The sequence below is a fragment of the Grampus griseus genome (genome assembly GCF_964374135.1).
Source record: "Grampus griseus genome assembly, chromosome: 8".
NCBI lineage: Eukaryota > Metazoa > Chordata > Mammalia > Artiodactyla > Delphinidae > Grampus > Grampus griseus.
Window position 1 is genome coordinate 21,085,291 of NC_139002.1, and position 27,427 is coordinate 21,112,717.

Consider the following 27,427-nt stretch of genomic DNA (forward strand, 5'->3'; position numbering starts at 1 on the left):
ACAGGGGTTCTGCAACTGTTCACTGGGACCAGTGTCGTCCAAGGACCCCACGAATTGTCTCAAAGGAGGACGAACGTGAAAAATTATCTAGAGTGAGATTTTCCTTAAGCCAACAGGGAGCTTAAGTGTAACTGCTGATACAGGCTTTTAAATGTAATCCAGGGCTAGAAATCCTGAGCCCAACACAGAAGCCAGTATTTACCTGGGGCCTGACCACAGCTGGGAGGACCCTGCAAAGGAAACCATTCATTTCCTCAGGTCCACGTGTGTGAACCGCCCACACCTGAGCAGGGGCTGTGCTGACCACCGTGTACCTGGACCCCCGACCAGTCAGAGGGGAGGCTGCCGCTTCTCACCTTTAATTTCTGGTTGGCCAGCCAGTCACTCTTGGGCTGTGAACACACCCTTCTTCGCAACTCTAACAATTAGGTAGAACTCATTTCTCTGAGAAGCCCCCTTTCGGGCAGAGAGGAAGAGGCCAGTGCCACCGCGAGTCCCTTCTGCAGAGGCCTGTCGTCGGCTGGGGGCGACACTCACACCAGGCGGTCCCCTCCCTCCCCATAAGGGCACAGGCCCCCCACTACTCTGAGGTGAGGGCTGCCTTTGGTCCCGATCGCGGGCTCCTGCAGTCCTGCCTGACTGACTCGGGACACTGCTTCAACGCTCTGAGGAAAAAGCGACTCTGACTTTCTCTTTCCTCGGAGGCAAAGTTGGATACAGAAAGGCAGGAGTCCTAGAGTGCCATCTCCCAGTCCTCCTTGATGGGCCCCAGATGCTTCCCCTTACGTGCAGATTGGAGGGTCCTCCTCTGTGTTCCCAGGGCAGCAAGAGGGCGGGGCAGGCCTGGGCGGGGCAGAGGCGGCAGGGGACAGTCAGCGCAGCTCACCAGTTTCAAGTGAGCATCAAGGGATGCTTCAAGGGAACATCCACCCTCTCTGCTGCGCTGACGTGCTGTTTGCCTTACAGGGACCAGCATATCAGCGGCATGTAAATACTAGAGACACACTCGCCCAACTGGAAATTGCAGAGCTAGTGCATTTTCCCCAAAGCAGAGACTAATACCCCTGGATTTTAAAAAAAAAAAAAAAAAGCATAAACAAAAAATAGAGTACCACACATATTGCACTTTTTGCTGAATGAAATTTTTACCTCACGTTCATCTCACCAAAGTCTCTTCAGAGGAGCCTGGTTTACAAGCTAATAAAGCTAATGGTTATTATACAGTAGTGTACACACTGCTAATGTGAAACAGACTGGAAAGAAAGTCATGATTTCAAAGTACCTCTAGTACTAAGCCTTCGTAGTGTTACTTTAGTATCTGTGAAGAGAAAACTGCTTGGAGGCTCACATAGGTCGCTCACTAGTCGGGGGACAGAGCAACGGCGATGGTCAGACGGGGCTGGGAAAACACCTGACTGACGGATGGCACCAGTCTCCTCTCACCAGCTTACGTTTCAGCAAATACAGATTGTTATGGAATTTATTGATTTCTGCTTGAAATAAATGAGAAAAGCAAACAGGAGCTTACAACATAGTCCAGCAGGATGGGTCACGCTATTCACCCTGCTGTCGTCGGTCTGAACAGACCCGCCACGGCTGGGTGCTCCCCAGTGTCTACCTCTGGGGCCTCTCCCGCCTCATCTGTCAGCCCAGTCGTCCTGCCGTAGCTCCCGGCTTTCCTGGGCTCAGTGGCTCATGGCCCTGTGGGGGGCAGGCATCTATGCCGATCTGTGACTCTGCCATTCCGGGGACTCTGAAATGAGCGGCCCCCGTTTTCAATCTGGAAGGCATTTTAATTTCATAAATATTATAGCGCTTCTGTAGAACATTTTGGGAAAACATCCTTCTGTCTAAACAAATCAAGCCCTGTTTTATAACTGCCTTATTTTGCAAAGACTTAAAACAGGTTAGAGATCTTAATGAAAGGATCTCTTAAATGAAATGATGGTGTCTATTTCACGAAATCATCAATCTTAAGCATGAGGAGGAACAAACAATCCGTAGAAGGAACCTAATTCCTTCTTCCTGGGTTTTCACTGCGTGTTGTCAAATCACAAAAATGCGTCCTCCACACCACCCTCCCTTGCTCACACCCAGAGGCCAACCCCAAGCAGAGGGCCTCTGTGGAGCGTCCTGGCACCAAGAGGAGCCAGGACAGAACTCCCAGACCTTCCATGTTTCTCCCCACCTGCGTGGACACGTACTACAAAGAGGAAAGGCAACTTAAAGGTGTTTTCTAGATGCAGCATCAGTGTAGTATCTCTCTTCTTTGTGCTTTAAGGAAGATGCTTTGTGCTTAACGCATTCATCTGCTGATAGGACAAGCCATTCTAAAGGACAGAAACATAGTCTTTGTAAATAACACTGAATTTGTAACACTTGGATGTTACTGTCCAAATGACAGATTACTCCTTACTTCTAAGTACACAGTCAACTAGCCGTAGCATCTTTGTTACTTATTCTGATGACTGGATCGTAAGGGTTAATAGTATACACTGTGGTTGGCAGATGATCTGCTTCAATGGTTAACACCTCTGTGGTCTTTTGAATATTGCTGTAATACTTGAACATTTCATTGCAAGTCAAAACTCTAAGGAAATTAAGGATGTGATTCCCACATGGTGGAAAACAAACTCTGAAGTGACTTTGGATTTAGCATCGACATAAATGGAAAACTGTTGGTTTCTACAGAAAAGAAATCATTAAAGCATGATCTGGGGGGAAAAAGGCACAGCACTACCACTTCACATGGGAGATAAAAGTTCATTTTTCTCATCCTTAAAATTTCTAAGCCCTATATGAAACTGTCCAAATATACAAAGCTCAATAAATGACTAGCAACATCTAGTGTAAAGTCAAAGTAGTTATTACATTTTAAAAGAGACGCTAATTCCTCTAAAGACCAACTGCCCCAAACCAGAAGTCTCCACAGAAGACTGTGCAGGAAGCGCCCGTCTTCCCCGGCCCAGGGCTGCTGTTCTTGACGGTTTCTTGAGTTTCCTGCCCCTGGTCTCCACTGCGGTGCATCTCTTGGTTCCACAGGCGACATCTTTGGAGCTCTGAGGACACTGTGACCCAGGGCACCTTCTGAAGAGGTGTGTCACCTATTCTCAGATGGAGGTGACTGCCAGTCTCAGGGGTCAGTACCCGCTGTTACTCAGTGGGCCCTGAAACAAAGCTCACGCTCTTACCGCTTGGCAGTGATCTCGGGGACAACTTGCATCAGCAGCTTAGAACTTATGATTCACTGACAAAGTACAACTTTCTTTTATTTCCTGTGCATCAAATTTCATCGTGTATTCTTGATTTGCCTTTAAGGAACATGCTGTTGCTTGGTTTCTTGCCTTTTTTTTTTTGCCTATACGTAACGGCACACATTTTTTCCAGCTTTCACCAAGGTTTCCCTCGATAATGAACTGATGTAGTTCTGTGTAAAACCTAGGTCTGGATGTCTTCTTCTTATAAAACTTTTGTTGGTGGCTCTGATGAGAGCTTGCTCCACTTGACCTAAGGGCATGAGCTGCAGCCTACAACTATGTTCCAGCACTTGCCACAGAAACCCATGGTGGGACGGAGCCATGAGGAAGCAACATCCACCCGGCCAGGCCCTCTGATTCCAGTTGGGTGACTTGACTTTTTCCCCATCAGGGAGAGGGGGGGAAAATAAGTTTTAAATTGAAAAGGCTGGAATAAAAATAGAAATACACACTCTCTTCACCTGACCCGCCTCACTTCCCACGCTGAGGTTAATTTACCAGGACGTAGCCACTGTGCTGTGGGTCCACGGCTTCCAGCATTTCACAATCAAAGAGTCCAGGGAACTCCGAGAGCGCTAGAGGGTCATAGCTGGAGGGGGCCTCCTGCAGTCCTGAGCTCCTGGGACAGCCCGGCGCCGCCAGGCCGCTCTGCTGGGCTCCATCCAGGGAGTACTGACAGGGACCGGGGCGGTCTGGCTCGGGGGAGGCCGCGCCTGGCAGCTCGCAAGTCTGATAGGAGAACTGTAAGGGTGCCCGGGCGGCCCCTGAGTGCTGCGGGGGCGGTGGCGGGGGAGCAGCCCGGGGACCTGGCGAGGCGGACAGCGGCTGCAGCCCCATCTCCCGGTACTGGCTGAGGAAAGGGCTGTACTGCATTTGCTCCGAGGCAGGCTCCAGGACGGGGCTCAGGGGCTGGGTCAGGCTGAAGGGCGGCGGCTGCTGGGATGGCGGCGGTGTCTCCTGGTGGGGAAGGGGCTGTGGGTACGAGCTCTCTGCTATCTGCATCTGATTAAAATATGCCTGCAGCTGAGACTGTTTCTGGAGGAAGAGCCGCTTCTGTTGGAGTCTAAGTTGGCAATACCAAAAGAAAGAATTTTAAATCTTCTTCAGTGACGGCAATTTTAATGTAAATCCAGTATCAGTCATTAGTGTCCGTCCTCCCACTTCTCTCTTTCCCACGGCAGGAGAAAAAAAAAAAAAAAGTGGGGGTAGGAACCAGTCATGTTTGGTTTCTTAAACCCAATCTTATTTTTTGTCCCCCAATTCTGGCTGATCCCTCAGTGCTCAAGTGAACACGAATTCCTTTTCTCTAAGACTCTTTTTTCCTCCCTATGAAACAAGAGGCTGATTTCCCATCTGGAGTGTTTTGAAGCGGGGTTGACACCTTGGTCTCTGTGGGTGTCTGTAGGTTGATGGATTAGGGTAGTTCTACCTTGGCCAAGGTGTTTCTACTAGTGAGGCCTGGGGGCACGGGATTACTACAAGGGAGGATGGAGGCCTTCTCTCCAGTATAACCCACTTAAACTGCAGTAGCTCACGGATCCTGAAAGCTTAGGTCTATTCATAGCCCAAAGGGGAAACACTAGGAGAAAAAGAAAACAAAGCATGCTTAAGGCTGCTACTCCCTGACAGGCTTATAGTCCATGGACAGTGGAATATCCATGTTAGCGTACTGAAACCTGTTTTCCTGGTAGAGGCAAATACTAGGGGAAAGGACAACATACCCAGCTTGTCTGCCACAAAGAAAGTGATTTCTTTGGCCAACCACCATCTCTCACCTGTGTTCTTGCAGCTGCTGTTCAAGGCTCCGTGGTGGTTCTTTACAATAAAGCTGACAGGTGTTCTGGGCTTTTGACAGAAGGCTGGGCTTCTGGAAGAGCAGAAAAATACAAGCGTGACATGTTGTCATCTAGGACGCAGTCATTAGACTGTACTTCTGCCTGGAGGACGAAGCCAAGTGAGTCCTCCAGAATCTGCGCAGGATGCAGGGACTGACACTTGCTCGTTGAGACCCTGGGAGAACCTGTGGCCCAGCAGCATTGGGTCAGCAGGCCTGGGCTGTCTCAGCTCTAACCTGCTTCACTTTTCTGTCTCTAAAAGTTCTCTAGGATCGGGAGGTTCATGGAGACTAAAAACAATGAGAAAAGTGGAGTTAGATCTATAGCAAAGGCCACGGCACCTGCTGAATGAACAAATGATTCATTCTTTATGGGATCTATGTTGTATCATTTTTAAAGATTTTTGGGCACCAATAGAGAGCTGATAGTACATTTTTTGCTGACTCGAGATTTCCATTTTATTTATTATTCACTAAGAGGCATAATATAGAAGTAAAGAAACCAGGGTTCCCTTTCCTGCTGCTCAGTGGCAGTACCCTTTCCTGGAGTCTGAGGACAGACCTTTTCTGCTGCCAAGACAGAGCATAAGGCTAAGTCTGAACATGTTTCTAGAAACTGCAAGTGCAGAGTCAGACCCACCTGCCTATAAAGGAATTAAGCAGCTGCCCTAAAAAAATACCAAGCAAAACAGGTTCCTGCTTTGCAGAAAGGCAGATTCAGGACGAACAAAGTGAGCTGGAGCAACAAGGGGGAGGATCCCACCTGGAGTCTGTGCTGCAGGTACTGGGCTTCTAGGCTGTGCCGCTGGGAGAGCTGAGGGTGCGCGCTGCCGGGGAGCGCAGACACGCTCTTCTGCTGAGGTGGAGCTTCCCCCTGAGGAGCAAGGGGTGGAAACACTTTCAATTTCCCACGTGGGAGAAAGTTTCAAATCTCAGTTTAAGCACCTTGGCAAATGTCCAAGGGGAACTCCAACTCTGTTAAGACATGACCCTCAATGCTTTTACAGTAACTAGTAGGCTGAGGGTTAATCACTTTGCAGAAAGTGTATACATGCATTACCTGTAGTAAACGATTACCTAGTCAGTACTGGAGCAAAGGCCCCTGATGTCAACAGAAGCATCAAATGCTATAATATCCCTGATGTACTGAAAATGGGCTCAAATAAAATGTATTAAATAAACAGCAATAGTTTTTGTATTTTTAGCATAAATAATTCACTTATAATATTTAGTGAAGTGATATCACATCAAAAATAGTGGCAACAAGCTTCTCATTTGTACTGTTATTTGTTTTCTGTGTGTGTGCGCATGAAGGGAGGGGCGTTCAAGGGAGACTCTTAAGGGGTATAATTCATATAAAATCTGCCCTATGAACCGAGCATCGCTTGGCAGCATCCAAGCCTCCATGTGGTACTGATCACCTGGGCCAGCGTGGAAGGGTCTAACCCAACCTGTCAGGCAGATGGCAGCAACAAGGAAGGCCTTCAGGCTGTGGTCTTTCCAAAAGAACCCTGTTTGCTCCAGGACTGGAGTAAATCCTCTAAATGAAATGACACACCATCAGGACGAACTGATGCCTTATTCTCACCTAGCCACTGTGGGCAGGGCCCAGAGCACGCACCTGAGGGCAACTGCTGCCCAGGTCTTGGAGCTGAGGAGCAGGCGATGCCAGGTTAGGGTCTGCCTCTGATCCTAGCTGCTCATAGAGCAACTGCACTTTGTTCAACTCTAGGATTCCTTTGGTTCTAGCCAGATTCTGAAGATGCTGTCTAAATGCTACAATTCCTGAAAGAAAGAACAACGACCAAACAGTTTAAATAAAACACAAGGCCTTTCAGTGACCAGAGGTATGAAACCAACATGGCAACAAACCCCACCCAGTCCTACAACACAAGAGCTGTAGGAGCCAGCAGAGAAGGCAGGCAGTCACCTTGGGTGAGGGAAGTGTCTGACGCCCGGCGGCCCTCTCTGAAGCTCACTGGAGACCTGTTGTGGGCCTCTCGTTTCTGGGAGCTCAGAGCCTGCATGGTGGGGTTGGCAGGTCTCAGGCTCACGAAGGGAGACGTCATGCGGGGTGAGGGCTGATTGGCTAACATGATGTCCTTAAGGGAAGGGTTGTCCTCAAGAAAGTGCAGGTCCCTCTGAACAGACCCCATATCATACTCAGAGTCCACACTGTCAAGGGAGGGGTTGTCACTCATGGAGAAAATTTTCCCTTCAAGAGAAAAGACAAAAACAAAACACAACACCAATAATGACCACCAATCAATTGCAACTTCTTGGAACATGGGATACAAAGCATAACTAGCTTGAGTTTCCACAGCAACAGTGTCCTTAATTTCTAACCAAAACATCTTTTCAGAACTTTTTTACATGTCAATTTAATTAGCTTCGAATTCTGTGGTGAAGACACTCCAGAACCTGTACCCACAAGATCTTGGCCACTCCAAAAGAGCCAGAGGCCTCGATGAGTCACATCGCACTCGGATGAATCCTGGGCGTCAGGGGAGGCCACTCAGAGACGTTTCATTTTAATCTCTGAGAGCTGCTGAGCAGGCCTAATCTTAACTCCTGCTGCATGTGGTCCACAAAGAAACAAGACATAGACAACATTCCAGGGGCTGGTTGGTATCATTCCTGTTTCTTGGAGAAGACTCAAGATGCCGGGAAGACCCAGGCCGGCACTTACTGGAAAGCGTACCTGAACCAGGCATCACGGCCAGCTGATTGGTCACTTCCGACAGAGTGTGCCGCCTCTGCCCGCCGCGTGTGGACTGGAAGGCGCCCAGGGCCCGCCCGGGGTCTTCCTCGGCCTCTCCTTCTGTCTCCAGCCCTTCATCAATGGAGGTCTCCATCACGTCGCTGGGCAGTGACTGGCACCCCTTCCTCGCCAGGACAGGAGGCACAGGGTCCAGGAGACAGCCATTTACCTAAATGTCAGTGTGACAGGGATGTGAGAGGAGCTATCAGGCGCTGCTCTGCTGAGACACTTGAAGAATCCACAAAGGCAAAAATGTCAGGACCTCTGGCCAATTACAAATTAAGTAAAATATTAAAAATGTACATATTGGTTACTAATGACAACCATGTAGATTAGAAGTTAAGGCAAGTCAACCAACAGCAGCACTTAAGAGACAGAAGCCCATTATGACCCAAACTGGCACTGCCTCCCAGGTTTCTCTGAGTCATCATGATTACAATGAACACTTTTTTTTAGTGGTTTCCAGATGAATAGGGTCTATTAGCTTGAGGCCTACCAATTATTATTATTTTTTTTAAATAAGGGAAGTGAAGAGGGGGAAGATGAGATTTAGTAAAAAGAAAACAAAACCAACTGCACGGCTGATAGATAAGAAAAGAGTAGTCACCAGCATTCTTCTAACGTTCAACCACGAAACATACTGGAAGGCTCTACACATACTTCTATATGCATAATTTAAGTACCTGCACATTGGATTTAGTCTTTAGTTGGTTCTATGTGCCTAAGGAATGGAAGAAAGAATTCTTTAAAGACGGACATACCACAAAAAGGAGTGAAAACAAAATTCAAATGGCAAACAGCCAAAGCCTTCCATTATAGAATAACAAATGACTCACAGGCCCCAAATTCCAGCAGAGGTTAATGAGCGGCAGCGCTCTGAATTCTCTCCGCTCCAGCAACACACACAGTATCTGCGCTTCCTATCCCACGGGATGAGCTCAGCACAGCTCCTGAGTGAGAGCGTCGCCTTCCTCTGCAGTTGCCAAGCAAACCACCTTGGGGGGGGCAGACACAGCCCACAAAGGGGAGCTGTGGTTGCGAGTTCTTCTGGCTGGTAAAAGCCCCAACGAGGAGGCAATTATTTACCTCATTACCTTATCTATCCCCCCATGGAAATCAATCCAGTTTTCTCCTATGAATAGCTGCTCAGGAACAGCCAGGCAAAAGACTGAGCTCCCAGCAGTACTTTCACCTGGAATACACCGGGTAGCGCTATTGTTTCTTTTGGAAGCAGGAGAGGCTCATGTATGTGAGAGGTGACGTGGGACATCGCTATGCCAGACACAGGAAACTTTCCTCTTATGGCAACCAATCTGAAGGCGCTGCGAGGCCCTTTATTTGGAGAGGGAGACTTGGGTGACTCAGATCGTTGTTTGCTTGGGGGAGGGGATGGTTATTCCATAAAATCTGTTCTGGGGCTGTAGCCATTACTTGGATAAGGCAGCTAATGCACTACAGGGTTTTAAAGTGACAAGTGGCCACTTAAAAGGAAGGGTAGAAAATGCTTTCTTCCTAGACTAAGACCAATCTTCTCCATGGCACCAGAAAACAAAAACTCTGAAATCTGGCCAGGAACAATTATGCTCCCCTTCAACCATCCCCAGATAAGTGTTCCCTTTTTAACTAAACTTGAAAGTTTTCTTGTAGGAAAGAATGGTGGCTTGGGGACTTAACATTCATAACTCTACGCTACGTTCCTTGACTGTCTACTAGCATAATTTTCTAAGACTAGCCAAGGATGATTTGGAAATGAATAAAAAACAACAGAGAAAAGACTGTTATCAAGTAAATATCTACTGAGCATCTTTACATTTTATAGCATATGTCAAAATTTTGTCAGATGTTTCTTGCAAGAAATATTTTGCAAGTACCGCCTTACAACCATGCCTTTCTTTCCTTAGTAGAGAAAGGCCACTTTTTTCTGAGTACTCAAAAAACCTTGCAGTCCCCCCAAATTTACGATTTTTCTTAAATTGTCTGCTTATAAATTTATTTCCTCATCTAGACTACAAGAAGAATTTTTATCATTCATTTAACAATGTTTGCTGAATTCAGTTTCACCCTGGGACAGGTAGATGACAATGATTGGTTTTTCAGATGATGCTTGGTGATGACTGAAGCAGAAAATGCTGTGGTGACCCTTTCACAGTTAAGAGGTATGAACAGAAAGCTGCCCTAGAGCTCATTCAGTTTACAGGTGTGAACACTTCCATCTCTAAGATCAGTTCCTGAAACAGGTGATAATCATGCCACCTTTGCCTGCCAGTTTACCCAGGGACTTGATATAACAAATTAAACTCTAGGATTTTATGACTGTAACATGGGCTGATCTATCTCAGTGACCTAAGCTGCTAGAAATGAGATCTTTTGCTCTAGGAAACAATCCAGGCTAACTGTAAACTCTAAGACTGCAAAATACAATATGGGTGGGTAAAACGTACATTTTCCAACACAGTGTTTTTGCCTTTCCTTAAAGTTCAGTAGATCACTTCCCTTCTGATAAGAGATCTCAGATGCAGTAGACAGCATACATGTAGGAGTCAGCCTCTCAGAAACCCCACCACTAATTGATAATACCCCTGAGCTTACCACATACACAAGATTCTAGCACAGGAGATTGCTAGACTGTTACGGACTGAATGTTTGTATCTCCCCTTAGATTCATATATTGAAGCCCTAACATCAGTGTGGCTATATTGGAGATGGAGCCTCTAAAGAGCTGACTAACACGGTAGACCAACGTATAGTACTAGCCAGTGAGCTTGGAGGCTGGGAATGTGCCTTATTTTTAAAGCATGAGAATAAAACAACAACATTTTCTTTTAAAGCATTTTTACCATCTTGAGGCAAATTAAACAAACAACCAGGTGAGGAAGAAAAGCAATAGATAACCCAGTTCCAGAAATTTATCCTAGGGAAATAATAAAAGGTATAGTCAAAAATTTAGACACAGGGATATTCACCTGAAGCATATGTAAGGAAGCAAAAAATATTCAAGTACCTGATGTCCAAAAATAGAAGAGTAGTTAAATAAGGGTGCATCTAATACAATATATTAGGCAGTTGTTAAATATAACTCATGCTTTCAAAGAAGATTTCATGGTATGGGAAAAATGCTCATGATGTTATATTACATAAAAGCAAGGTACAAAATTACATATAATAGAATAAAATTTTGTTTTAACAAGTCTACCTACGTACTGAGTCACCCTATACTCATCCACCCACCCATCCATCTATCCATCCATCTATAACCTACTCTAAGGAAACGTGTCAAAATGGGCTTACCTTTGGGTAGGGGGACTATGGATAAATTAATTTTTTTCCTTTATCCCTCTTTGAATTTTCCATGTGTGATTCTGACTGGTTTGATGTCTTTTAATTAGAAATTTAAAAATCCAAAGTCAGAAGTAAAAGTGCAATTTCTCCCCTTTACAAAGTCTTAGAGGTTAACACGATTAAGAGTTTTTGATGAATATCCTTCTTAGATCTTTTGTCATGTGTACTACCTTTATAATTTAAAAAAGGTATTAAAAACGTCAATAGACATGAACAGCTCTACTACACTTGCACTTTCATAGTTTAGTTTCACAGTTCCCTTCCACTATCCGGACATGGAGACGGTAACTTGGAAAATCCTTTTCTCATAGAACTTTAATAAAATGTTAAAACTGACTGAAGTGTCCGTATGTGTGTGTATGTATAAAGTCCATTATTCCAAAGAAACTCTCAAAAGTGAGAGACTGACCCTACAGGGCTTGCATCTGCTCCTGTATGGGCTCTGTACCACCTGGGGGCTCGGTTACTGCTCAGAGTTAGGTGACTGTCTCAGAAAGGTGCTATTTTGGGAGCAACCCCAAACCCATGTTTCAGTGCAGACTTCCTGAGGGATTTTACTGATAAGTTTAAGTTGAAGACTTCTGGGAGAGAAGGAGAAGCGAAACCTCCAAGGCGCACAGCATCTGCCACCAATCGCGAGCAGAAATGACTGAGCAACACATGCAGTTACGCGGCATCCTTTAGACGACAACAAATAGGTGTTAGAGGAAATGCATATGAAGCAAGACCAACAACAAAGGGCTAGTATCTCTGTCTGACGGTTTTGTGTGTGTGCGTTTATTTATGGGCCCCAGAGAAAGAGGTGCTAGGGAGGGAAGAGGCACAAAGAGTACTGCTGACATAAATGAAATGGTACGCAAATAAGACCAGCGGATGTCTACAGCCTGGCTGAGTGCCAAGGTGGCCCTGCCAGTGTGGGTGGCCAGTTCCAGCATGGCATTGCTCTTCCTACAAATGCAAATATGCCATCTAGCTTCTGTCTATATCTTTCACAAAATCATTCATTTCCTGTCTGTTTCCTAGTTACGGTAACAATCACAAGCTTTAAAAATAGCTTGCCCTATATAATACGGCAGACAGTGCCCAATCTGTGTTTTGGGCCTGAGGCCCTCATAGCCAAGCTTTAAGCAGACTGCATTTTAATTTTTTCAAGGGGATTAGATTTTAAAAATAAATGAGTGATGTTGCCTCAATTTATGTCTAAATTTCTGGGTGAGAATGTAATAGCAGTTTATGAGGATTTGAACATGCTAGGCAACCACAGGCAGAGGAACAGACTGTCCACAGGAAGTGGCCTCGTCCTCAGGGACAGGGACACTAACTCCTCAGGGTCAGGAACCCGGCTTAACACCTGCTTATGGCAGCCCAGCATCAAGGTGCCTTGACTACGCTCTAGTCATTACTCATTACTTAACTTCTGAATCAGCTCTACCTCCAGAGCTCCCTATTTCTGAAAATGCTATTCACCTTCCTGATCATCAAGGCTCAAAATACTGTTATCGGTCTGGACTTCTTTTCTCTGGACCCTAACAGTCTATCAGTTTTATCTGTGCAATCTCATTTATACCATCCCCTCCTCTCCAGTTTCACGGGCACCATCCTAGCTCAAGCCCTTGTCACCTCCCCTGACACACACTCTAGCCTTCTACCGTGCTTGTCACCAGTCTCTCTCCTATCCAATGCAGGCTACGGACCCTTCCAGGTTCATTTCTGAAGCACAATATGGATCATGGTGTTTCCTTATCAAAAAATCTCCGATTGTTTCCTACTACCTTGGAGAAGGTCCATTTGGAAAAAACTCTTTTTTTTTTACAATTTAATTTTATTTATTTGGTCGCGCCGGGTCTTAGTTGTGGCAGGTGGGCTCCTTAGTTGCAGCTCATCGGCTCCTTGGTTGTGGCACGTGGATTCCTTAGTCGTGGCCCGAGGGCTCCTTAGTTGTGGCTCGCCAGCTCCTTAGTTGCGGCATGTGAACTCTTAGTTGCGGCATGCATGTGGGATCTAGTTTCTTGACCAGGGATTGAACCCAGGCCCCCTGCATTGGAGGCGGGGAGTCCCAACCACTGTGCCACCAGGGCAGTCCCAAAAACTCTCTCTTTATTAAAAAAAATATTTATTTATTTATTTGGCTGCACCAGGTCTTAGTTGTGGCATGTGGGATCTAGTTCTGTGACCAGGGATCGAACCTGAGCCCCCTCCATTGAGAGCACGGAGTCTTAACCGCTGGACCACCAGGGAAGTCCCAGAAAAAACTCTCTTGATAATACTGAAACATGTTCCCCTGTTGAGAGCCCCAACCTAGAGAAAGAGTCTATCCCTTGGCTTGCCATTCAAAGCAAGGCTATTTGTCTTTATTTTGTACAACTTCCCTTCACACGCCCTCTCCCTCAGCCACACTGAGCTCCTGCTCTGACTTAGAGGGACCCAGGCTTTCCTGACGTTTGCTTGTTGCTCAGGCCTTTCCCTCCACCGAGATATCACACCCTAGTTTCTATCCACCCTGATTCTGCCCTCCTCTCAATTCCCAGCTCTGACAGTGAAACCAAAGACATTCCTGATCAAATGAACTAAAAGCAACTCCCCCGTCTCCTTCTAGTTTTGCAGCACTTTGATTTTTTTATCTCTTTAAGGGACCAATTATGTTTTATCAATTTATTCAGTACCTGGCACATTACCTTTAGTTAAGCTTCATGTCTCTTCTGCTAGACTACAAACTTTGAGGCAGAACTAATGTCTGAGTCATCTTTTTATTACCTAACGAGCCTAAAAAGACAGGAAACCAATATTTGCTGAGTATCTACAATTTGCCCAAAACCTCACACACATTCTTTCAATTAATCCTCACAACAGTCTCATAAAGTTGGTATCCTTGTTTTACACAAGAGAAATGGAGGTTCAAAGAAGTTAGCCACTTTATCCAAGTTCACACAGCTAGTGAAGAACAGAGTCTATTTTAAACATACTCTAAGACCTGCTCATTAATATGATCCTCTGTATATCACTGGATGCTAAGTATATAAAACACAAATTAGAAGTTAAATAAATATTCATTAAATGAGGGAAGCTGTCATGTTCCATATACTAAAAGCCAACTTTATGCAGCACACCAGAATAAACTTATCTCCTTTAAGTATGTTCAAACTGGACACAAAAAGATGTTTAACTGACCAAAAAAGATGGCTCATCATTTTGTAGCTGCAGCACAGGCAGCAGAAGAGAGGTCATAATAACATAGGCAAAGCCCAATTTAGCACAATAGTTATACTTTTGTTTTCAGAATTACAATTGGTTTAAAAAAAAATCCAAAACCTATGAGGGATCTAGAACTTGAGAGAAGGAATTGGTTAAGGAAAGAGAATGAAGAAGGATTCTGAAAAGTACACGAGATCTGACATGTTACATAACCGTCGTAATGACAAGATGGAGAGAGAGCGAGGTTAGGCCTGGATACTTTTCTCAGGTCTTCTGCACAAAAACAACTCCTCCCAAGTGACTTGAGGAAATGACAAAGTTCAGCTAAGCCGAAGTACAACATTTGTGTGGATAGAGTTGAAATCTCCAGCCAACCAACAAGCTTGGAGTCTCTCAAACACATCTGTACCTTTGGAGTGTCGACACACTCTTCCTCCATGAATGCTGCTTCCGCCTGACAGCCGGATGCTGGAAACGTGAAGGTGTCCACATTGGATGCCTGTGGGAGGAGGGCAGATCGCATCACTCGCACGTTTGGTGAATGCACCGTCACTGGGAGTCCCACAGTTTGTGTCTGTAAATATGGCAAGAACAGAAAGTTTGGGAACATTAATACTTTCTATATAAATATACAAAATTCTTGAAATAAAACAATTCTTCCTGATGTAATTAAAGGGTAAATAGTGATTTGTTGGAAACTTCAGAAAAGATGTGATGAAGTACGTACATGGTACAGGTATCGATCTGAAGCAGTCTAGCAATCAATTATTCTGAGATAGGTTGTACAGAATTTCGTTCCTGTTCCATGATGAGGTGCATAACTTTCACAGATGACAGGAAAGCTAGCCTTTGTAAGGAATCTAAGACACTTTTTTTCAATTCAATGAACATATATTGGCTATATCCTTAAATATATTACCTTGGAAAGATACAAAGAAGAATAGAGAAGTCCCAGTCTCTAAGAGTAGGAGATCAAAACTGAACCAGAGATAAGATACACACACAACTAACTGTAATACAAAGTACACTGCAATAAGGGCTATCTACCTGCATCTCTTTTTTTTTTTTTTTGGTGGGGTACGAAGTGAGATGGTATATATTTCTTGGCAAGGGAGTGAGTGTAGAGGAAGAAGAGAGAAGCAGCAGCTACTCGGAGGGGACAGGAATGTTGAAAGAGACGCACAGACTGAACACACACAGCCTGCTTGCCCAGTGGAAACAGAGATGCTTATTGCTGAGCAAGTTATGTTCCTGAAGTCAACCTACTCTAGAAAGTCCATTCTCCATGTCTCCTCTGTTAAAAATTCTAAGTAAACAAGTATTACAAAGTCTTCATTTAAAAGAGAATTTTCCTTTATGACAATTGGCAAGAATTGATTTTGAAGATGAAACCGCTGGATACTCCTTTCCTCCCCATTTCTTCAAAACTAGCAGAATAATTTATTAGATGCCTTTTGAACATAACAGACATTGCAAAATATCTGAGGGAACAAACATCATACCAGTTTCTAAAAGGCAGAGGAATGGCCTGTATTTTTTCTGCCATTGTCACTTTAAGGGATATAGGATGGTGAGCTTTAAATTCAAACAAGTGAAAAGGAACAAAATGGTATGATTCTAGCTTTTCCCTTCCCAAGACCTGGTTTTGATTCTGGGCTCCATCACTTACTAATTGTGTGAACTTAATCAGTTACCTAAACTCTTTGCATCTTATTTTCTTCGCCTCTGAAAAATGTCATAATATCTACTTCACAGTGAAGTTAGGACTATAAAAGGCAACATGTAAAGTCCTTCGCTCAGTAATGTTAACTCCTCCTTTCTAAAGTCTTAAAATGATGACAATAATTTAATACAGGAATTAGTAAAATGAATACACAGTTTTGTTCTCAGATACTAGCTAATGGTTCCCAGTTAAAATTTCAGGTTGATGGTTTTCAATAATGGGGGAATATGTTATAAATACACTTTATACTTGACTATGACTATATTTAGAATATACTTTATATTCCAACATTAACATCATTAGATATACTGCATGAGATAAAGAACAAAACAGCAATAGCAAAGTGTTGGTATTATATGGATGGTAAAAAGAGACAGAAAATACACTGTATATTATTCTGAGCATGATAAAGAAATAGCTTTTCTTATATCATCATTCCTCAGGCCTATATCCTCGTCACTTTTGAGATGAAACATTTTTTTTTTCCTTTCAAGCATTAGTCATTTAAATTAATTTTTTTAGCCACAATGTAAAATTTAAACTTCCAAATAAAGCATATTTGATACATTCCTCTTACCCTTATCATTGGTTTTTCAATCAAAGGATAAAGCTGAACTTTGATTTCTGTTTCCCAAATTTATTAGACTGCTCCTTATCAGGGCAAAGCACTACCTGTAGACACTGCCCTGGAAATGAGATACCAACATGATAACTATGATATGTTCTTCTCACTCCCTGCCTCTTGTTAGCTATGACTTTTTAAATGGCAGGATTGTGCTGGGCCAGACCAAGCATAACACATTTTCCTTTCACATCCAACCTGGACTACAACAACTTACTGTGAACTTGGTAAGGACAGAGAAATAACACATTTTATTATGACAGCCGCTTCACAGGAAATACAATGACAGATTCAGGGGCCTGCTTTTTAGGATTCTTGCAATCACTGACGGGATTAAGGAAGTCTTTTTGGCACAAGTTAGAGTATAAATATTCAAATAGCATGCCCAGCACTAAAGATCTGATTAAAGAATATGTTATTATAATAAATAGATGGTTGATTAATATCCCAAGCAAGCAGATATTACCAGTTTCTCCAAGAGTGGCCATAAACACAATAGGCACATGGAAAGATGCTCAACATTGCTAATTATTAGAGAAATACAAATCAAAACTAAACTGAGATATCACCACACACCGGTCAGAATGGCCATCATTAAAAAGTCTACAAATAACAAATTCCGGAGAGCATGTGGAGAAAAGGGAACCCTCTTACACTGGTTGGAATGTAAGTTGGTGCAGCCACTATGGAAAACAGTATGGAGGTTCCTCAGAAAGCTAAAAATAGAATTACCATATGATCCAGCAATCCCACTTCTGGGTATATATCCAGACAAAACTATAATTCAAAAAGATACATGCACCCCTATGTTCATAGCAGCACTATTTACAATCACCAGACACAGAAACAACCTAAATGTAAATTGACAGAGGAATGGATAAAGAAGATGTGGTACTCAAAATGTTCACTGCAGCTCTATTTATAATAGCCCGGAGATGGAAACAACCTAAGTGTTCAGCATCGGATGAATGGATAAAGAAGATGTGGCACATATATACAATGGAATATTACTCAGCCATAAAAAGAAACGAAATTGAGCTATTTGTAATGAGGTGGGTGGACCTAGAGTCTGTCATACAGAGTGAAGTAAGTCAGAAAGAGAAAGACAAATACTGTATGCTAACACATATATATGGAATTTAAGAAAAAAAAAATGTCATGAAGAACCTAGGGGTAAAACAGGAATAAAGACACAGACCTACTAGAGAATGGACTTGAGGATATGGGGAGGGGGAAGGGTAAGCTGTGACAAAGTGAGAGAGTGGCATGGACATATATACACTACCAAACATAAAATAGCTAGTTAGTGGGAAGCAGCTGCATAGCACAGGGAGATCAGCTTGGTGCTTTGTGACCACCTAGAGAGGTGGGATAGGGAGGGTGGGAGGGAGGGAGACGCAAGAGGGAAGAGATATGGGAACATATGTATATGTATAACTGATTCACTTTGTTATAAAGCAGAAACTAACACACCACTGTAAAGCAATTATACTCCAATAAAGATGTAAAAAAAAAAAAAAGATGTGGTACAATGGAATACTACTCAGCCATAAAAAAGAACGAAATAATGCCATTTGCAGCAACATGGATGCAACTAGAGATTATCATACCAAATGAAGAAAGTAAGAAAGAGAAAGACAAATACCATATGATATCACTTATATGTAGAATCTAAAATATGGCACAAATGAACCTATCTACAAAACAGAAAGGGACTCACAGGCATAGAGCACAGACTTGTGGTTACCAAAGTGGAGGGGAGGTAGGGGAGGGATGGACTGGGAGTCTGGGGATAGTAGATGCGAACTATTACGTATAGAATGGATAAAGAGCAAGGGAACTATATTCAGTATCCTGGGATAAATCATAATGAAAAAGAATATAAAAAAGAGTGTATATATGTGTATAACTGAGTCACTTTTCTGTACAGCAGAAATTAACACAACATTGTAAATCAACTATACTTCAATAAAAAAATAAATTAAAAAAAAGAGTGGCCATAAACAATGACCATGTCCACTAACTGTAATGACTTTTTAGATCATATGTTTATTGTCTTGAATCTCTTCTTCTGATTTTATGCTTTCCAGCACCATTAAAATGAAAATAACATTTTCTCCTACACGAAAAATCTTTACTGGTCCTATAGGAGTATGCTTATTATGGACAGAATTGTGCCCCCTGCCCCTGCCCCCATCTATATGTTGAAGCCCTAACACCCAATGTGACTATATCTGTAGACAGGACCTTTAAGGAGGTAATCAAGGTTAAATGAGGTCATAAGGGTGGGGACCTAATGCAAAAAGACTGGTGTCCCTCTAAGAAGAGGATGAGATACCAGAGATCTCTCTTCCTGTATATGCAGAGAAGAGGATGTGCAAGGACATAGTGAGAAGGTGGCCATCTACACGCCAGGAAGAGTCCTCAGAACCCTGATGGCCCCTTGATCTTGGACTTCCAGCCTCTAAAACTGCAAAAACATAAACTTTGTTGTTGAAGCTGCCCAGTCTGTGGTGCTTTGTTAACAGCAGCCCTAGTTGACTTTTTCTTACAGTTGTGGAGGGCAGCCTCTAATCAGTAATTAAAGAAGAACTGGGATGAGTGTTTCATTCTAGTCTACTTACAGTTGATGGAAAGTTGGAGTGAAGGACTATTAAAAACTAGCAGATAGAATTCACAAGAAAAAGGCATATTTTAAAAAAATAGTCACCTGCAGCCAATTAGATGTAACATTTCCTGTATATTATGTGGCAAATATAAGTACACTAAATCCATCTAAAGTGGGAATCTCAATGTTTTCTAAGTAGTAATCATGGGTTGTTCATCACTATACCATAAATTCCTTAAGGGCAGGGACTGTTTCCTGGGTACCTATGAAACCATGATGGCTGGGACTGTGCCTGGCACATAAGTGCTCTATCTGAACGGAACTGCTGGTATCAATTAATCAATTTTATCTTTGTAGCAAACTTATGAAGTAGGTATTGCTATTTCCATTTTATAGTTAAGGACCCTGGAGCTCAGAGATGCTGATTTGTTGAAGTCACTCAGCTCAGTGTGGAACCCAAGGTCTGCTTGATTGCACAAGTCATGTGATCTCTGCAAAGGATCTTGTGATTTCCCCAGTTCCTTATCACTCTATCAAGCAACAAGCGATTTGCCACTTCTTTAAACAGATAGTAGAACACCAAAGAATTCAAAGGGAGAAGGCTCTACTAAAGCTTTAAGCACATTTATAGTCATAAAAACAGAGAAATCTATTTTTTAACAAGTTCAATACTAAACATTAGAATGTGAAGTCTCGTAGGGAAGGGAGATCTTCTTCAACCCCAGTGCCTGTTTCTTAGCATCCAGATGGCACTCAAGACACGTTTCTGAATGAGCACTGAAGATTGCTATTTGAATTAGATACATTTTAAGTCACAATAAATAGCTTTCTATGATAACTTGGATCAATGCATAAAATGAGAAGAACTCACGGGGTGCTTGGTAATAAAAAAAATGATCAAACATAAGAAGCCCCAAGCCAAATGAAATATAACTTGAGATCTAAGGAATCTGCTTCAAGTTTAGATATGAAAGGAAATCATGTACAATAACATATGCGTGTGCTCAGGAGCAATCGTTTATGTAACCCTCACTTGTGTAATGTTTCAGAAGAATAAAGAGACTCGGGAGGGAAGCTACTCAGCATGGGGGCTTTCCTGCTTCCTATCCTTCCGCCTGGCAGCATTTTCCAGAGGGAAGGGGCACCCTCCATCTCACTATTACTACTCCAACTTAGGAATTCTCATTTTATCTCCCTCCTCTCTATCTTGAAAGCCATACCACTAGACTTTGAAGGATTCCAAGTGCTCAGAGATACTTCAACCCAAATATCTGGAATTTTACTGATATATTATTTTACTCACATTAGTATCAATACTCACATTATTTTAGATATTAAAATATGTATAACAAGGTACACCATTTACCTATTAAAATCAAGACGATTTTAATTTCCTGGGGTTTCTTTTTCACATATTCTGTAGAAGCCAATGCAAAATTCTACTATAATTCTATAAATTTTGTAAAATTGCCAAACAAAAAATACAAAGTGAAAACTCTTTTGCTCTTACTTGCACTTTATTTTATTTTTATTTATCTAATTTTATTTATTTATTTATTTAACATTTTTATTGGAGTACAATTGCTCTACAATGGTGTGTTAGTTTCTGCTTTATAACAAAGTGAATCAGCTATACATATACATATATCCCCATATCTCCTCCCTCTTGCGTCTCCCTCCCATCCTCCCTATCTCACCCCTCTAGGTGGACACAAAGCACCAATCTGATCTCCCTGTGCCACGCGGCTACTTCCCACTAGCTTTCGATTTTACATTTGGTAGTGTATATATGTCCATGTCACTCTCTCAATTCCTCCCAGCTTACCCTTCCCACTCTCCATGTGCTCAAGTCCATTCTCTACGTCTGTGTCTGTATTCCGGTCTTGCCCCTAGGTTCTTCAGAACCATTCTTTTTCTTTTAGATTCTATATATATGTGTTAGCATATGGTATTCGGTTTTCTCTTTCTAACTTACTTCACTCTGTATGACAGACTCTAGGTCCATCCACCTCACTACAAATAACTCAATTTCGTTTTGTTTTTAAGGCAGAGTAATATTCCATTGTATATATGTGCCACATCTTCTTTATCCATTCATCTGTCGATGGACACTTAGGTTGCTTCCATATCCTGGCTATTGTAAATAGAGCTGCAATGAACATTGTGGTACAGGACTCTTTTTGAATTATGGTTTTCTCAGGGTATATGCCCAGTAGTGGGACTGCTGAGTCGTATGGCAGTCCTAGTTTTTGTTTTTTAAGGAAACTCCATACTGTTCTCCATAGTGGCTGTATCAATTTACATTCCCACCAACAGTGCAAGAGGGTTCCCTTTTCTCCACACCCTCTCCAGCATTTATTGTTTGTAGGTTTTTTGATGATGGCCATTCTGAACGGTGTGAGGTGACACCTCATTGTAGTTTTGATTTGCATTTCTCTAATGATTAGCAATGTTGAGCATCCTTTCACATGTTTGTTGGTGACCTGTATATCTTCTTTGGAGAAATGTCTATTTAGGTCTTATGCCCATTTTTGGATTGGGTTGTTTGTTTTGCTGATATTGAGCTGCATGAGCTGCTTGTAAATTTTGGAGATTAATCCTCTGTCAGTTGCTTCGTTTGCAAATATTTTCTCCCATTCTGAGGGTTGTCTTTTCGTCTTGTTTATGGTTTCCTTTGCTGTGCAAAAGCTTTTAAGTTTCATTAGGTCCCATTTATTTATTTTTGTTTCTATTTCCATTTCTCTAGGAGGTGGGTCAAAAAGGATCTTGCTGTGATTTATGTCATAGTGTTCTGCCTATGTTTTCCTCTAAGAGTTTGATAGTGTCTGGCCTTATATTTAGGTCTTTAATCCATTTTGAGTTTATTTTTGTGTATGGTGTTAGGGAGTGTTCTAATTTCATTCTTTTACATGTAGCTGTCCAGTTTTCCCAGCACTTATTGAAGAGGCTATCTTTTCTCCATTGTATATTCTTGCCTCCTTTATCAAAGATAAGGTGACCATAATGTGTGTGGTTTACCTCTGGGCTTTCTATCCTTTTCCATTGGTCTATATTTCTGTTTTTGTGCCAGTACCATACTGTCTTGATTACTGTAGCTTTGTAGTATAGTCTGAAGTCCGGGAGTCTGATTCCTCCAGCTCCGTTTTTCTTTCTCAAGATCCTTTGGCTGTTCAGGGTCTTTTGTGTTTCCATACAAATTGTGAAATTTTTTGTTCTAGTTCTGTGATACATGCCATTGGTAGTTTGATAGGGATTGCACTGAATCTGTAGATTGGTTTGGGTAGTATAGTCATTTTCACAATGTTGATTCTTCCAATCCAAGAACATGGTAAATCTCTCCATTTGTTTGTATCATCTTTAATTTCTTTCATCAGTGTCTTATAGTTTTCTGCATACAGGTCTTTTGTCTCCTTAGGTAGGTTTATTCCTAGGTATTTTATTCTTTTTGTTGTAATGGTAAATGGGAGTGTTTCCTTAATTTCTCTTTCAGATTTTTCATCATTGGTGTATAGGAATGCAAGAGATTTCTGTGCATTAACTTTGTATCCTGCAACTTTACCAAATTCATTGATTAGCTCTAGTAGTTTTCGGGTAGCATCTTTAGGATTCTCTCATGTCATCTGCAAACAGTGACAGTTTTACTTTTCTTTTCCGATTTGGATTCCTTTTATTTCTTTTTCTTCTCTGATTCCTGTGGCTAAAACTTCCAAAACTATGTTGAAGAATGGTGGTGAGTGTGGCCAACCTTGTCTTGTCCCTGATATTAGTGGAAATGGTTTCAATTTGTCACCATTGAGAACGATGTTGGCTGTGGGTTTGTCATATATGGCCTTTATTATGTTGAGGTAAGTTCTCTCTATGCCTACTTTCTGGAGGGTTTTTTATAATAAATGGGTATTGAATTTTGTCAAAATCTTTTTCTGCATCTATTGAGATGATCATATGGTTTTTACCCTTCAGTGTGTTAATATGGTGTATCACATTGATTGATTTGCATATACTGAAGAAGCCTTGCATTCCTGGGATAAACCCCACTTGATCATGGTGTATGATCCTTTTAATGTGCTGTTGGATTCTATTTGCTAGTATTTTGTTGAGGATTTTTGCATCTATGTTCATCACTGATATTGGCCTGTAGCTTTCTTTCTTTGTGACATCTTTGTCTGGTTTTGGTATCAGGGTGATGGTGGCCTCATAGAATGAGTTTGGGAGTGTTCCTCCCTCTGCTACATTTTGGAAGAGTTTGAGAAGGATAGGTGTTAGCTCTTCTCTAAATGTCTGATAGAATTCACCTGTGAAGCCATCTGGTCCTGGGCTTTTGTTTGCTGGAAATTTTTTTTTTTTTTTCCTGTACTCGGGCCTCTCACCATTGTGGCCTCTCCCATTGTGGAGCCCAGGCTCCGGATGTGCAGGCTCAGTGGCCATGGTTCACGGGCCCAGCCGCTCTGTGGCATGTGGGATCTTCCCAGACCAGGGCACGAACCCACGTCCCCTGCATTGGCAGGCGGATTCTCAACCACTGCGCCACCAGGGAAGCCCCCTGCTGGAAGATTTTTAATCACAGTTTCAATTTCAGTGCTTGTGATTGGTCTGTTCATATTTTCTATTTCTTCCTGGTTCAGTCTCGGGAGGCTGTTCATTTCTAAGAATTTGTCCATTTCTTCCAGGTTGTCCATTTTATTGGCATATAGTTGCTTGCAGTAATCTCTCATGATCCTTTGTATTTCTGCAGTGTCAGTTGTTACTTCTCCTTTTTCATTTCTAATTCTATTAATTTGAGTCCTGTCCGTTTTTTTCTTGATGAGTCTAGCTAATGGTTTATCAATTTTGTTTATCTTCTCGAAGAACCAGCTTTTAGTTTTATTGATCTTTGCTATCATTTCCTTCATTTCTTTTTCATTTATTTCTGATCTGATCTTTATGATTTCTTTCCTTCTGCTAATTTTGGGGTTTTTTTGTTCTTCTTTCCCTAATTGCTTTAGGTGTAAGGTTAGGTTTTTTATTTGAGATATTTCTTGTTTCTTGAGGTAGGATTGTATTGCTATAAACTTCCCTGTTAGAACTGCTTTTGCTGCATCCCATAGGTTTTGCATCATCATGTTTTCATTGTCATTTGCTTCTAGGTATTTTTTGATTTCCTGTTTGATTTATTCAGTGATCTCTTGGTTATTAAGTAGTGTATTGTTTACCCTCCATGTATTTGCATTTTTTCCAGGTTTTTTCCTGTAATTGATATCTAGTCTCATAGCATTGTGGTTGGAAAAGATACTTGATACGATTTCAATTTTCTTAAATTTACCAAGGCTTGATTTGTGACCCAAGATATGATCTATCCTGGAGAATGTTCCATAAGCACTTGAGAAGAAAATGTATTCTGTTGTTTTTAGATGGAATGTCCTATAAATGTCAATTAAGTCCTTCTTGTTTAATGTATCATTTAAAGCTTGTGTTTCCTTATGTATTTTCATTTTGGATGATCTGTCCATTGGTGAAAGTGGGGTGTTAAAGTCCCCTACTATGATTCTTACTTGCACTTTAAATAAAGTAAGTACTCACGTAAGTAGATGGAAATCCTAATAGATCATGTGAACGAACCACTCCTCTTCTCTACCTCTATGCAGGTGATCTCCCAATTCTCCTAAGCCCTAGCCTCTCTCCAGGGACTCAGATCCATTGTTCCTCATAAGCAGCTGAGTCTCTGCCACCACGACTCCCTCAGCCTTGGGCTCAACAATGGAGTCATCTGTAATTTGTCATCCCTTCCTCCCCAACATTGATTTATTACTTTATATAACAAACACTTATATAGCACTCTTTTAAGTGCTGAACAATTATTACCTAACTTAAACGTCTTAACATCCTATAATTACTCCCACTTTAAAGTTTGGGAAACTGAGGCAGAGAAAGACCTTAAGTAACTTTTTTAAGGTCCACAGCAGGAAACGGCAGAATCTGGGATGTGCTTGAGTCCCTACTTTAAACCATCACATTGAGCTGCCTCTCCAGAGCAGTGCTAAGTTCATCCAGAGTCTACCTCTGAAATGTTCCTTACACTTCTCCCTTCCTGTTTCCTTCCACTGGCACAGTATTAGCTCAAGTCTTCAGTGTTTCTCATCTCAACTACTACAATCATCTCCTAAACAGCTCTCTCCAATTTTCTTCTCTTCCGCAGCCAATCTATCCTTCCCAATGTTACCAGATTGCTAGCTTGAAGTATGGATATAATTTTACCGCTTTTTTGCTTAACAGGCTTCAGTAGTTCTTCATTTCTTCCTGAATTATTAGTAAACTCTTTACCTTGGCATTCAAAGCCCTTCACAACATGGCTTCAACTTAGCCCTCTAACTCTTTCATTTCCCTATTCTTTAATTCAAGTGAATTAATTTGAACAAGTCCTATGCTTGCTCACTTTAGTACTTCTGCTCACACTGCTTCTGCCTACGTATAATGCCTTTAACCACTGCCTCTCCCTAACAAAGTCCTACACAGCTGTGAAGCTCTACCTTGAACGCCGCCTCTCCCACAAAGCCTTCCCAATCAGATGCATCTCTCTCCCCTTTGCCCTTTTTTAAAAAAAGGTTTTCTCTATCAGAATGATATCCACAGTATCTTCTAAATTTTGCCCTTTCTCTATTTTGAATGATGGTTATTCATGATGTTGTCTTATTTTGCTTCTATAATGTAATGACTCTGAGGGCAATGACTCTTTTATACATCCTCTTCCCTGTAGTGTCTAATAAAAGAAGTTTACATAGTAAACCTGCAATAAAAATTTGTTAAATGAAACTGAATGTACAGGCTAGTTACAATAATTCTTAACATAAGTGAATGATAAAAAAAATGAGAAATCCCTTAAAGAAAAAACTGTTTGAAATAAACTTAATCCTTAAAAATAGGAAGATGATAAAACATTTGAGGATCTAGTGAACGATGACAGAAAAAAACTTTACAGAAAAACAAGGTGTAGAGGATGAAATCCTAACCCTTTGTACTACATGATGAAAAATGTGTCAAACATGTGAACAGGCACATGCACAGATAAGACTATTTGCTAATGGGGTGTTACCTTGGCAACTGTTTGTTCGGCGATGGTGCTAGGCCGACGCTGGCGGGCATCAAGTCTCTGCTCCACAGGAAAACTGCTCCTATGTGATTTCAGGCGCTCCACCAACAAGTAATAGATGGCAGCAAAGTGGTTATAGCTCTTGTTCTGCAAAGCCTGGAAGAGAAAACAAGTGCCAAAGGCAGAGAACCATAAAAACCAATTCAATGATTTAAACCTTTCTAAAAAATGAGGGAAAAACACAACATTGTAAATCAACTATACTTCAATAAAATCTGAAAAATAAATTTAAAAAGGAGGGAAGATACCATGTGTTCTTAAAAACAAGCAAAGTAACAAGCAAAGTATGCCTCAAAACGAAAGCTATTCCAGAATTTAGAATAGAAGACAGATAACTTCATTAATTGTTTAAAGGATGATACCTCTGAATGACTTGACTGGCTCTTTTACATTAATAGGATCCATTTATTTTTCTGCATTCAGAGAAAATGCCATCATTGTCTCATGCAGACATTCCCCAATGCCGGTATATGGTGCCATCTCATAGCTGCAACTAGGTTGTAAGGTTGTTTAGTAACCTGAGCCCAGAGGCTCTAATTCCACAGCCTCGACACAAGTCCAAACCATTGCAAACCCTGAAGTCAATGATTAAAGTCTCTGGGGAAATTTCTGGTGATTATTTTGGGCTGGAGAATGACATCTGGATGCTGGGTTGAGAGACGCTGGGTCTCCATTCTTAGGTAATTTTTTCCTCTTGTTTTTGCGGTCCAACCCTCTTGAAACCTTGAAAATAAAGTCGCTTCCCAATTTTTCACATCCCTAGCTGGCCAGCTCTCCCAGGATACTAACGGAACAGCAAAACAACGGCTCCTTTGGCGTCTAATTCCACATGACAGGCTGCATGAGTGCTGTGCAGTGCAGCTCAGATGCAGAGCACTGGCAGCAAACATCACAGGCCGGGGAACTGCACTCACAGCTGCCTTCAAGGGCAAGTACAAAAAAACCTCTCTAAGCACGTGATGAGCAAA

At 42.0% G+C, this 27,427-nt stretch overlaps 1 protein-coding gene across 5 annotated transcripts in view; it reads right to left on the reverse strand.

Moving 5' to 3' along the window:
• Nucleotides 1-1,139: 1,139 nt before the first annotated feature.
• SIK2 (salt inducible kinase 2) overlaps nucleotides 1,140-27,427 on the reverse strand; it is a 128,755-nt gene continuing 102,467 nt past the window's right edge. Inside the window, exons 8-15 of one of the 5 annotated variants that reach the window (XM_082660417.1) lie at nucleotides 26,403-26,555; nucleotides 14,793-14,957; nucleotides 7,781-8,021; nucleotides 7,022-7,306; nucleotides 6,713-6,876; nucleotides 5,855-5,965; nucleotides 5,033-5,124; nucleotides 1,140-1,780 (exon numbers count right to left, since the gene is read on the reverse strand). In XM_082660417.1, the coding sequence (XP_082516543.1) occupies nucleotides 1,645-1,780; nucleotides 5,033-5,124; nucleotides 5,855-5,965; nucleotides 6,713-6,876; nucleotides 7,022-7,306; nucleotides 7,781-8,021; nucleotides 14,793-14,957; nucleotides 26,403-26,555 (1,347 nt within the window). In that variant the 3' untranslated portion in view covers nucleotides 1,140-1,644. Of the gene's footprint in view, nucleotides 1,781-1,857; nucleotides 4,425-5,032; nucleotides 5,125-5,854; nucleotides 5,966-6,712; nucleotides 6,877-7,021; nucleotides 7,307-7,780; nucleotides 8,022-14,792; nucleotides 14,958-26,402; nucleotides 26,556-27,427 lie in introns of those variants that run through there. The other 4 variants (XM_082660416.1, XM_082660419.1, XM_082660415.1 and 1 more) reach the window with 4 other exon arrangements.